This window comes from Rhinatrema bivittatum, chromosome 4 (assembly GCF_901001135.1).
Source record: "Rhinatrema bivittatum chromosome 4, aRhiBiv1.1, whole genome shotgun sequence".
Lineage (NCBI taxonomy): Eukaryota > Metazoa > Chordata > Amphibia > Gymnophiona > Rhinatrematidae > Rhinatrema > Rhinatrema bivittatum.
In genome coordinates this window covers 411197752-411209919 of record NC_042618.1, presented here as the reverse complement: position 1 = coordinate 411209919, position 12168 = coordinate 411197752, and the positions used below count along the sequence as shown (strand labels likewise).

Here is a 12168-nt window from a genome sequence, read left to right as displayed (position 1 = left end):
AAGTACATATAACTGTTATACAGGATAAAATACGATATGATTTGCTTGGAATAATACACTACATATAATTTGCTTGGAATAATACACTACATATACGCAGATGACATACAACTACTGTTACCCATCATAAACACAATTGAAGAAACAATGAAACTGGCCAATATGTATCTTGAAATAATCAAACAACTCCTAAACCAAATGGAACTGGTAATAAACATTGATAAAACTGAATTCTTACACCTAGAATGAAAAAATATACACCTTACACAAACTACAATCGCAATAAAAAATAATCAAACTGTAGAGTTAGCAATAAAAGCACGGAATCTAGGGGTAATAATTGACCCTGAGCTTAACATGAAACAACACATTTCACAGAAATTAAAAGAAGGTTATGCCAAACTAATGATCCTTAGAAGACTGAAACCCCTGCTAACGCTGAATAATTTTCGCACAGTCTTACAGGCAATGATATTCGCGAGCACAGACTACTGTAACTCTCTGCTATTAGGGCTACCTCAAGTTACCATTAGACCATTCCAAATATTACAAAATTCTGCTGCTAGAATTTTGACAGGCAAAAAAAAAAAAAAGAGACCACATCACAAGTACACTTGCTGAGCTACTCTGGCTTCCAATTGAGCAAAGAATACAATACAAAACATTGTGTATAATTCATAAATTAATACATGATGAAAAGGCCGACTGGCTTAATACAGCACTGTGCGTACATGTACCACACAGAAACCTGAGATCTGCTAATAAAGCTCTACTAACTATTCCTTCTGTTAAATCAGCATGCCTCACTCAGGTAAGGGAGAGAGCACTGTTGCTGGCTGGACCTGTTCTATGGAACTCCTCCATGCCACTCAAAATAAGGCTGCAGAGAAATTTGAAACTATTTAAAACTAGTCTGAAAACCTTGCTTTTTAAACAAGCTTTTTATAAAGACAAAGAGAAGGAGGAAAACAGTTGAAAGATAAGGACGCACCAAGTAATCAGTTTTTTTTTCCTTTAATATCTCCAATTGCATATTAACGCTAGATTTGAACTGCTTGACAGTTTCTCAACCGGCATATAAGCCTTAATTAAACACATAGTTTCTCTTATTAAAATATGTTACCATTTTATGTTGGCACATGTATAATTTGTAATCTATACCAATTATAGTTTTTCCTTATTGTGCCTTTCTGTAAACCGTTGTGATGGTGAATTAAATTAACGACGGTATAGAAGAGTTTTTAAATAAATAAATAAATAAATAAAACAAATAGGAATAGAAGAAGGTGTTCTTCAATCAATTTTCAGAAGATTGTGTTCACGAGGAACTAGCAAACTAAAAGTAGATAAAGCAATGGGGCCAAATGAGATATATCTCAGGGTATTTTGGGAACTTAGGGAAGTTCTGGCAGCTCCGCATTCTACCTTATCAACATTTCTTTAGATTGGGGAGTGGTTCCAATAGACTGGAGACAGGCAGATGTGGTTCTTTTTCACAAAAGTGGAAGTAAGGAAAGGTGTGAGAACTACAGGCTGGTTAGTCTAACTTTGATGGTAAGTAAATTAATGGAATCACTGCTAAAATAGAGGATAATGCATTTTTTGGAATCCAATGGATTACAAGATATGAAGCAGCATGGTTTTCACCAGAGGAAGGTCTTATCAGACACATCTAATCAATTTCTTTGGCTGGGTGACCAGAACATTAGAACAGGGGAGATTGCTAGATGTAGTATACTTGGATTTCATCAAGGCCTTTGATACAGATCCTCATTGTCAACTTATAAATAAACCGAGAGCCCTATGTATGGGCAATAAAGTGACTGAGTGGGAAGCAACAAAGGATAGTGGCAAATGGAGTTTATGCCAAGGAAAGGGGGGTTATAGGTGGTATGCTGCAGGCATCAGTCCTCGGACGAGTTCTCTTCAATATTTTCATCAATGAAATTGTGAAAGGGCTATCAGGAAAGATTTGACTTTCTGTGGATGATACCAAAATTTGCAACAGGGTAGAAGTAAGCTAAGTGCCTTCTGTTTCTTTAGAGTTAAAAGATTTTTCTTTAAAGTATTTAAATTGGTATAGACAGAAGTACACAAAGTCAGGCCAACAGACCTCTTGGGTAAATTCCTCTAAAAGGATTTTCCACACAGGATAGAACCTTGGAAGGTGTGGAAAACACGAGGAGGGATCTAATGAAGATTGTGGTGTGGCCTAGATTTTGGCAACTAAAATTTAATGCTAAAAAATGCAGGTTCATGTATTTGGGTTGCAAAAACCCAAAAGGTAGAGGTGGGGGCCAAGACTTACGTGCGTAACCCCAAATTTTGCAAAGGTTTGGCATGTGGAGGGAGAGGGAGAGAGAGAATAGGACACTATATATATGTCCACTGTAAAAGGGGCACTTTCAACTCAGGGTGGGTTTTGAGGGGGCAGTGTTACAAGGGTCCACAGACCCTTGACCCTAAGCAGACCAATCTATCACCGCCCTCCCCCCAAAACCCGCCCTGAGTTGAAAGTGCCCCTTTTACAGTGGAAGGTATATAGAGTGTCATATTGTCTCTCTCGTCATTTGTGCGAGCATATTATTAAAATATGCGTATAAAGGCTGAACACATATGCACGGCAGGGATATTTTAAATGATATGCACGTAAGATATAAAATTAAGCGTATCTATGCTTGCGTGCCAATTCGAACATTTATGGGCGCACGCACATTCCTTTTAAAATTAGCCACCAAGGGAGCAGTACAGTATATTCTTCTGTGAATAAAACAAGAGCAAGATCTGGGGGTGATCATAGCTGATGATCTTAAGGTGGCCAAACAGGTAGACAAGGTAATGTCAAAAACCAGAAGGATGACTTTTAACAACAGTCGCCGAAAAAGCGTTTGACCTGGTCCACTGGCCATATTTATTCTAATTGCTGCAGCTTATGAAATTTGGGTCTCTATTTATCAAATGGATCTCCAAATTGTACGATTCTCCTTTGGCCTGTTTAAAAATCAATGGGGATATTCCGCTACATTCGTAGTGCAAAGAGGAATGCGTCAAGGATGTCCACTTTCTCCATTGTTGTTCGCTCTGTTTTTAGAGCCCCTTGCCATTAGAATCCATAATAATTCTACCATAAAAGGGATTGAGTTAGGGGGTTTCTCATCTAAAATGGCCCTTTTTGCAGGTGTCATTTTGTTTTCGGTCACTGAACCTTCTTCCTCATTGCCAGAGATTGTGGCGGAAATATCCAGATTTAGTTCTGTTTCTGGCTTTAAAATCAACTGGGACAAATCAGAGATCCTTAATATTAATGTCCCTATTGAACAGGCAAACGAGCTAAGGGCAGCATATAAGTTTAAATGGCACCCCAAAAGATAAAATACTTAGGGGTTTATTTAGGCAATATAGATGCTTTATTTCATTTGAATTACACTCCCCTATTAACAAACATATATAAGGAATTAGAGGAGTGGAATAGATATCATATAGCTTGGCTGGGTAAGATAGCTGTGTTAAAGATGAATGTGTTACCACGCCTTCTTTACCTTTTTCAAACACTTCCTCTCACTATACCGCAGGTAGTATTAAAAAGATGTCAACGCCGATTGCTGCAGTTTATTTGGGGTGGTAAACCTCCTCGGGTTTCGAAGAAAATATTGTACTTATCCAAAGGGCAGGGGGGCCTAGGAGTACCCAATTTACACTGGTACCATGCCGCAGCACATTTGAGGGCTACACTGGAGTGGCATAAAACCCCGGTGGTTATGACATGGATAAAAATGGAACAAGCAATGGTGGGGAATATGCCCTTACAAGTGCTTATTTGGCAACCTAAACAGACTTGGCCCAAGTTGCAAATGGTTTCATCACCATTACAGGCTACACTACGGATCTGGGGAGCAGTGGTGGAAACCGTTTATGGGCAGAAAAGTAAACAGCACACACACTTACCTCTTTTACAACACAGCCTTCACACCTGGTATTCCTCCTCTAGCTTTCCTTGATTGGAAAAAGCGAGGCATAACACTTGTCGATCACATTTGGAGTCCCCAGGGGATCCTCACCTTTGAGGAGATTTGTGCCAGGTTCCAATTAAGCAATCTCAATCACTATCAGTACTTACAACTTAGACATTATTTAACTACTCCCCAGGTCTCTGATAGTCTGATGTCAGGAGTGACGTTCTTGGAAGGGCTTTGTCGAGGGGCAAATAAAATTACGAAAGCCATTTCCAAATTATATGGGTTTTTGAACTCGAATATTCAAGATAAACCACTTTTCATAAGAGCTTGGGAGGGGGATCTGGGTATGGTGCTGGAAAGTGAAGATTGGAGAGCGGTGTATAGCAGTGTAGGCAGAGGACTGATAGCATCCTCGCTTATAGAAAACTGCTATAAAATGTTGTACAGATGGCATCTTAGCTCGGAACGTCTGCATAAAATTTACTCTATGTCATCAGGGAAATGCTGGAAGGGATGTCAACAGAGGAAGGTACATATTTCCATTCCTGGTGGGCCTGCCCCCATATACAAAAGTACTGGCAACAGATTCTTCAATGGGTTTCACTATTATGCGATATGAGCGCTGGATATTCAGCTGCCCAAGTGTTGTTAAATGTATCAGGGCCTGAGGAGGTTCAACAGGTTTCAAGATTAGCTTACTTTGTGTTTGTAGCTGCAAGATGTGTTCTTGCCAAATATTGGAGGTCGCCCAAAATCCCACACCTGATTGAGGTACAGCGAAAAGTTTCCACTGTATATCGGTTGGGAAAGATCACGGCCTGCAAAAATAAGACTCTACCTGCTTTTACGAAGACCTGGGCGTCATATGAACTGTGGCAACTATCTGAGTGAGAGGAAGGCACACTCTCAACATCTGCTATTTTTGTATTTTTTGTATTGTTTACGTTTCATGATATATCATGTCTCTGATAATAGGGGAGAGAAATGGTAGAGCTTATGGACAAGACCAGTATATGTATGCCTATTTACAGTGGGGGTAGTCTGTTACTGCAGAAGCAACTGAATACATTTAAGAGGCTCAACGTAAGCTTATAGAGTGTGAGGGGGAGATGGGGAAGGGATAGGGAGGGTTAAAAAATATGGGAGTTATTAACCATTTTGAGACGGATCACAACATCAGTTATGTTCAGTGTTTATTATCCATAAGACTATTTCATGGCTGTTCGATAATATGTATTATGTACGTGTGATTCATATTCTGTACATTCTTATGTTTAATGGATTAAACTATGGTTGTTTATCCAACAGTGATAATGTTAGATATATATGATTTACTCCTAATAAACATTCAAAAGGAAAAAAAAAAAGCGAGAAGGATGACTAGGTGCACAGAGAGGGAATAGCCAGCAGGAAAAAGGAGGTGATATTGCCTTTGTATAAATAAGTCTCTGGTGAGACCTCATTTGGAGTACTGTGTACAATTCTGGAGACCACGCATTCACAAGGATATAAACTGGATAGAGTCTGTCCAGAGGGCAGCTGCTAAAATGATCAACAATCTTCATCATAAATTAGAGGCAGAAATAAAGATCCAAACATGTATATCCTGGAGGAAAGGCGGGAAAGGGGAGATATGACAGAAATATTTAAATACCTCTAAGGAACAAATGTATAGGAGGCGGGCCTCTTTCAATGGAAAGAAGGCTCTTGAATGAGGGGTCATAGGATGAGGGTGAAAGGGAGTAGACTCAGAAGTAATCTAAGGAAATATTTCTTTACAGAGAAGGTGGTGTACACATGAAACATTTTCCCTGTGGAGGTGGTGGTATCAGAATTCAAGAAAAACTGGACAAGCACTGAGGATTTCTGAGGGATAGGAAAAGATTATAAAGCTGACCAGAAGATATGGATGGACAGACTAGATGATCCATATGGTCTTTATCTGCTGTCATGTTCAGCGTTTCTAATTTTCTATTTTTCGTCATAGAAACATTGTCCAAAAAATAGTACTCTTTTATTTCCTAATAAGAAATAAGTAGGGAAGCAGGCATACACTACTCATTAGGAATACTTAATGTATTTTCCTGTCTATAAGCAGGGATGAATTAGCCATGCTGTCTGGGACATCCACTAGGGGGCAGCCTGAATGGAACTTCACAAAGATCACAGAGCTTTGCTCTGTGCGGATGCTCTTCCTTTCCCGCGCGGCGCCATCTTCCCTTCAGTCTCTTTTTTTCCGCTTTGTGAGCCACGCGCGGAGCTTCATGGATATCGTCTCGATAGTTTTTTTGTCATTTTTGGTGTAACTCCACATAATTCAGCACATTTTAGTGCGCTTATGTCTCCCTGACTGTAAGGATTTGAATTTTGCCAGTGTGGCAAAATAATATCAACGACGAAAGGCCAAAACTATTGCTACCTCTGCCTGGGCCCAGAGCTCGATCAATCCCCCTGCAAGGACTGCGGCCGCATGTCCCCCTGGGCCCAAAGGTAGAGAGCTCAAAAGACCACCCGGCTTTGTAAAGAGAGTTCTGATTCAGGTGTCCTGTTGCTGGAGAGGCACTTGGCCCATTCTTCTCTGGGGCCATGCTCTGACAGGCCGCGTAAGGTTAAAAGAGCTTCTTTTCTGCAGCCCCCTGGTGCGTTGGTGGAAGCAGCTTGTCCCCTGGAGGTGCCTGCATGGGCCCATCCTCCAGAAAGACACAAAGCGTTGGGAGATGCGCCACATAAGCAAAAGAGTGCGGAGTCTGGAGCATCAAAGCACGCCTCTTCCAGTGCCTCCCCATCTGTGCCGTTGACTCAGTGTTGCACCGGAGGTGGACCCTTGGCCTGAGGTGGGGTTGACGCTACCCGTAGGGCAAGCCCCATGGGTTCCCACTGTCGGGCGGTGGAGCAGACTAGGAGATGGAGGCCGACTGGAGCTTCGCAAATACCAGCCCACGTTCCCCGCAGGTTGAGCCCTTGGGTGCCAGGGCCAGCTGGTCTTAGACGACTTCCAGTGGATGTTACAGCAAGCAGCCAGGGACCAGCAGAGGTATTGGAGGGACCGAAGCAGGTCCGGATCAGGCAGGGATCCAGAAACCCAGGCGCAAAGAACAGGCCAGGAACAAGAACAGGTGATGCCCGGGTAGTAGAAGGTCGAAGCCTGAGAAGGCCAAGTCCAGGGTGATACCAAAGGTGTAGTCGAGAACAGGCTGGAGTCAGGGCAGGCGGCAGAGCTAGTCAAGGTGCAGCGTTCCAACAAAGCAATGGTCAAAGCCAGAAGACAGTCCTGAGCTTGGTCCAAACGTAGCAAGGGTCAAAGCCAGAGGTCAGTCCTGAGTGTGGTCCAGACATAGCAGGGGTCAAAGCCAGAGGTCAGTCCTGAGTGTGATCCAAATGTAGCAAGGATCAAAGCCAGAGGTCAGTTCTGAGTATTGTCCAGATGTAGCAAGGGTCAAAGCCAGAATTCAGTCCACGCAACGTTAGATAGCAAAACAGGAATGGAATCAGGAACAAAGTCAGGAACTGGAACAAGCAACGAGCACCCAACAAGTGTGGAGACCTGTTGCCAAGGCAAGGAACGAGTGGCGGGCCTTGCCTTAAGTAGCAGGGCCCGATGATGTCATCATTTGGGGCTGTGGGTTAGTTTCCCACCGCAGCCCCTTTAAATGCCGACAAGGCACGTGGTGGTGACCTCGACTAGGCAAGTTAGTGAGCTTTAGGCGTTGGTTCACTATTCCCTGTACTTGCAGTTCTACCACAACAAAGTAATATTATGGATGCACCCCGCTTTTCTACTGAAGGTGGTCTCATCTTTCCACCTCAACCAAACCATAACTTTACCAACCTTTTTCCCTAAACCATATGCCAATGAGAGGGAGTGTTTGTTCCACACGTTGGACTGTAAATGAGCCTTGACTTACTACAAGTGTCGGACACACTCAGACAAACTGGTTTCCCAGCTGTTCATCTCTTTCAGCCCAAATGCTCTGGGCCTTCCAGTAGCCAAGTGGACTCTATCCAATTGGATATCACAATGTATACGTTTCTGCTACTCTACACGAGCAGAAACCCTTACGAGCAATCCAAAAGCTCCTCGAGTGTGAGCATTGGCTGCTTCTGTGGCCCACCTCCACAATGTACTTTCGCTGAACATTTGTATAGCGGCCATGTGGTCATCGTTGCATACCTTCACATCGCATTATTGCCTCAACCATTAAGCTTCTTCGGATGTAGCCCTGGGCAGGGCAGTGCTTCTCTCACTTTCCAAGACATGAGGCTGTCCACAGCAACACAGCTCAAGCGGTTGGACTGCTTTGACTGGAGTTACTGCTCTTGATTGCTAGCTGGGGACTCCCAGACACCATGGCTAATTCATCCCTACTTATCAATGGGAAAAAGGCAGTTTGCTTACCATAAACATTTTTTTCTGTACATAGCAAGATGAATTAGCCATGCTGACCCGCCCACCTCCCTGGACAGCCTCGGAAATTCACGCTTCATGAAATCAGCTTTATTATGAACTGAAGGGAAGATGGTGCCGCACGGGAAAGGAAGAGCAGCCGCGCAGCCACATAGATCTTTGTGAAGCTCTGTCCAGGCTGCCCCCTAGTGGACGTCCCAGACAGCATGGCTAATTCATCTTGCTATCTACAGAAAACACCATTTATGGTAAGCAAACTTGCTTATTCCATTATGAGACGTTTTCTGATGCTCACAGATCTAGCTAGGCCAAAAATGAAAGCCACAAAGATGTGCTGTTTGAAAATGACAAAGAAACAATTACAACATTTATTTTGTTTAGTGTCCCAATCCCAAATGATATAAAAATAACAATAAGCTGAGCGGCTTGGCTACTAGCCTGATAAACATATCTGGCTAACTAGCAGGGTATTTTCAATCGCGCCACTGAATATACCCAGCTATGTTAAAGTTAGCCGGTTATGTTTATGTATAACTGGCAAACTTTAGGACAGCTCTATGGCCCAACTAGAGTTAGCTAACTCCGGTCCTCCCCGGAATGCCTCCTGCCTGCCTCTGACTTATCGTCTGAAAATTAACTCAAAATACAACACTGAAAAATTTTGTGCATGGAGATGTCCCGGGAGTCGCTGCCCTGATTTCATGACAGTTTGAATGGTGCAAGGTAAATTAATGTTTGTTAGCCAGGAAGTCTGTGATTATGTTATTTATACATTGTGAGAAAGTTTATTTTTTATTCTTTTTGATATAAGTGACTCCTTGCTATTTTTTGTTATGTGAAATGAGTTTTGTATTTTGCAGATCATACAAAGTTATTCCTTCTAAGAATTTTCATTCTTGATGTCATTTGAAGACAAACTCCCATGAAGGACATTTGTATTTTGATAGTTGTGTGCAACTGTTTACAAATTTTGAAATGCAGTCACCAGTTTTTGTATATACTAAGCATTAAATTTGAATTTTCACCTGAAGAAGCTATAATATGCGAAACATGTTGGGAGGAATATTTTTTATATTTTATGTGTGAGATTAGTATTGTATGTGGATGTGTGGTGATTTTATGAGATTTATGTATTCTTAATGGTTATCGGTACTTTATTTGGTGGATACAATTTTGTAGGTGGATATATTTTTTATATTCTTGATCTTTTTTAAATTTATTTATTTATTTATTTAAAACCTTTTATATACCGACATCCGTTTGCACATCGCATCGGTTTACTAGTAACTTAATAACTTTAGGCGAAGCCTTTACATTGAACAGTAACTGTGGTATTAAGGAAACAAAAAAAACAATTTAATTTAATGTAAATTATTTTGTGTATATCATTTTTTAGGTATGATAATGCTGTATGATATAAAAATTTTTATTGCCATTTTTTTTAACGTATTTATTTATTTATTTATTTAGAGTTTTTCTATACTGGCATTCGTGATTAGAAACCACATCATGCCGGTTTACATAAAACAAGGGGGTGTGAACAAAAAAAAAGGGAAAATAAACAAGTGCAAAGAGATCAAAAGTTACATTACAACAAGGGTCATATAACTGGGGAGAGAAATAGAGTAAGATAACCGAGCAGTTAGGATTAATTATTTACATTATATTGTGAAGTCTCTTATAAAAGTTGCTATCATTCAATTGGGATCTGGGAAGGCTTGCTTATCTTATCTTAATTATAGCCTTAGAGAAAGTCTTTCATAACAAACATTGTTGCAAGTCACAGACTGGAATCAAAATGTGCTTCTTAAATTAATAAAATATATTTTAAACAAACTAAAATATAATTATCTCAGTAAGAAATATATAGCACTACTAGTCTAATACATACATAAGCATAACATGTTATATAAAATGTAATTATTTTATTTAGCTAACAATCTGCTTTAACAAATTAATACTATGCTTCTGTACTGAGGAAGACATGTTTTTGGAAAATCAGAATTATTATTATACTTTACAAAACTCACCTTCATTCTCTGGATGAATACTCTTGGAGGCTGTGGCCGCGCCTCATGCCGGTACTCCTGCTTGAAATCATTCCTAATTCTGGTTCTGAAATGCCCATAGAATCCAGTGGGATGCTGAAAGGAGTCATCAAGAAGAGTCAGCTACAAAACACCTTTTCTGAATCTGTGAAACTAATGCAGTCATTTTACATGTGTGTTTTTTAATTATTATTCCATAGTAACATTGGGTTGACAGCAAATATAGCCCAGTTGGCCCATCCACTCTCTCTAGTTATTCTGGAACACACTGCTAAGGATAGATTCTAGATGTGGGATATTTCTCCTTGTCTTCACATTATGGATATATGAGCAGACGAGTTTCCCTGTTTAATCCAACATGCCAGGCCTTCTCACCGCCAAGCTTTGTAATAATTGAAACAGATACCAAACTATTGAAGCTGTTGCCAAAAATTAGTGAGGTCACTGCTCGAACTTCCAGCTGCCCATGTCTTTGTAGTCCTTGGAGGAAGAAGGTCTCATGATTGGAGAGCATCAACCTGGTGTAGTAGGAAAGGAGCCTGTAGCAAGGACCTGCTCTCCAGGTAATGCACTGTCCTTTCGTACCGAGGACATCTCCCCAAGGCCTACTGCCCAGGAGGGAAGGGTTAGGTCGATCGTCATAGTTGGTGATTCGATTATTAGGAATGTAGATAGCTGGGTGGCTGGTGGGCGTGAGGATCGCCTGGTAACATGTCTAACTGGTGCGAAGGTGGCGGACCTCATGCGTCACCTAGATAGGATTTTAGACAGTGCTGGGGAGGAGCCGGCTGTCGTGGTACATGTAGGCACCAATGACATAGGAAAATGTGGGAGGGAGGTTCTGGAAGCCAAATTTAGGCTCTTAGGTAGAAATCTTAAATCCAGAACCTCCAGGGTAGCATTCTCTGAAATGCTCCCTGTTCCACGCGCAGGACACCAGAGACAGGCAGAGCTCCGGAGGCTCAATGCGTGGATGAGACGATGATGCAAGGAAGAGGGATTCAGTTTTGTTAGGAACTGAGGAACCTTTTGGGGAAGGGGAGTCTCTTCCGAAGGGATGGGCTCCATCTTAACTATAGTGGAACCAGACTGCTGGTACTAACCTTTAAAAAGGAGATAGAGCAGCTTTTAAACTAGAACAAAGGGGAAAGCCGACAGTCACTCAGCAGTGCATGGTTCAGAGAGAGGTATCTTCAAAGGATACTAGAATTAGGGCATCCCGACAGTGAGGTTCCAATAATAAGAAAAGTGGTCCAAGTGCCTGTAACTAAAAACTCACCTGAGCCAAAAAATTCTAACTTATCCCTATCAATTAAAAAGCAGAATGAAAATACAAACAAAAAACAAACTTTGAAATGTTTGTGTGCTAATGCCAGAAGTCTAAGAAGTAAGATGGGAGAATTAGAATGTATAGCAGTGAATGATGACATAGTCTGAATTGGCATCTCAGAGACATGGTGGAAGGAAGACAACCAATAGGACAGTGCTATACCGGGGTACAAATTATATCATAATGACCGAGAGGAGCACCCGGGAGGCGGTGTGGTGCTTTATGTCCGGGATGGCATAGAGACCAACAGGATAAACATCCTGCATGAGACTAAGGGGTACATTTTAAAAGACAGTGCGCGCGTGTACTTTTGTTCGCGCATCAGGTGCAAAGGTACGCTGGATTTTATAAGATATGCGCGTAGCCTCGCGTGTCTTATAAAATCCGGGGTTGGCACACGCAAGGGGGTGCACATTTGTGCAACTTGCG

The 12168-nt window shown here is 41.5% G+C and overlaps 1 protein-coding gene across 2 annotated transcripts in view; it reads right to left on the bottom strand.

Annotated features, from left to right (window-relative positions):
• C4H3orf84 (chromosome 4 C3orf84 homolog) overlaps positions 1-12168 on the bottom strand; it is a 45346-nt gene that overhangs the window by 13928 nt on the left and 19250 nt on the right. For both annotated transcript variants that reach the window (XM_029601200.1, XM_029601199.1), the window contains one exon: positions 10392-10505. In XM_029601200.1, coding sequence (XP_029457060.1) covers positions 10392-10505 — 114 coding nt within the window. The remainder of the gene's footprint in view (positions 1-10391; positions 10506-12168) is intronic.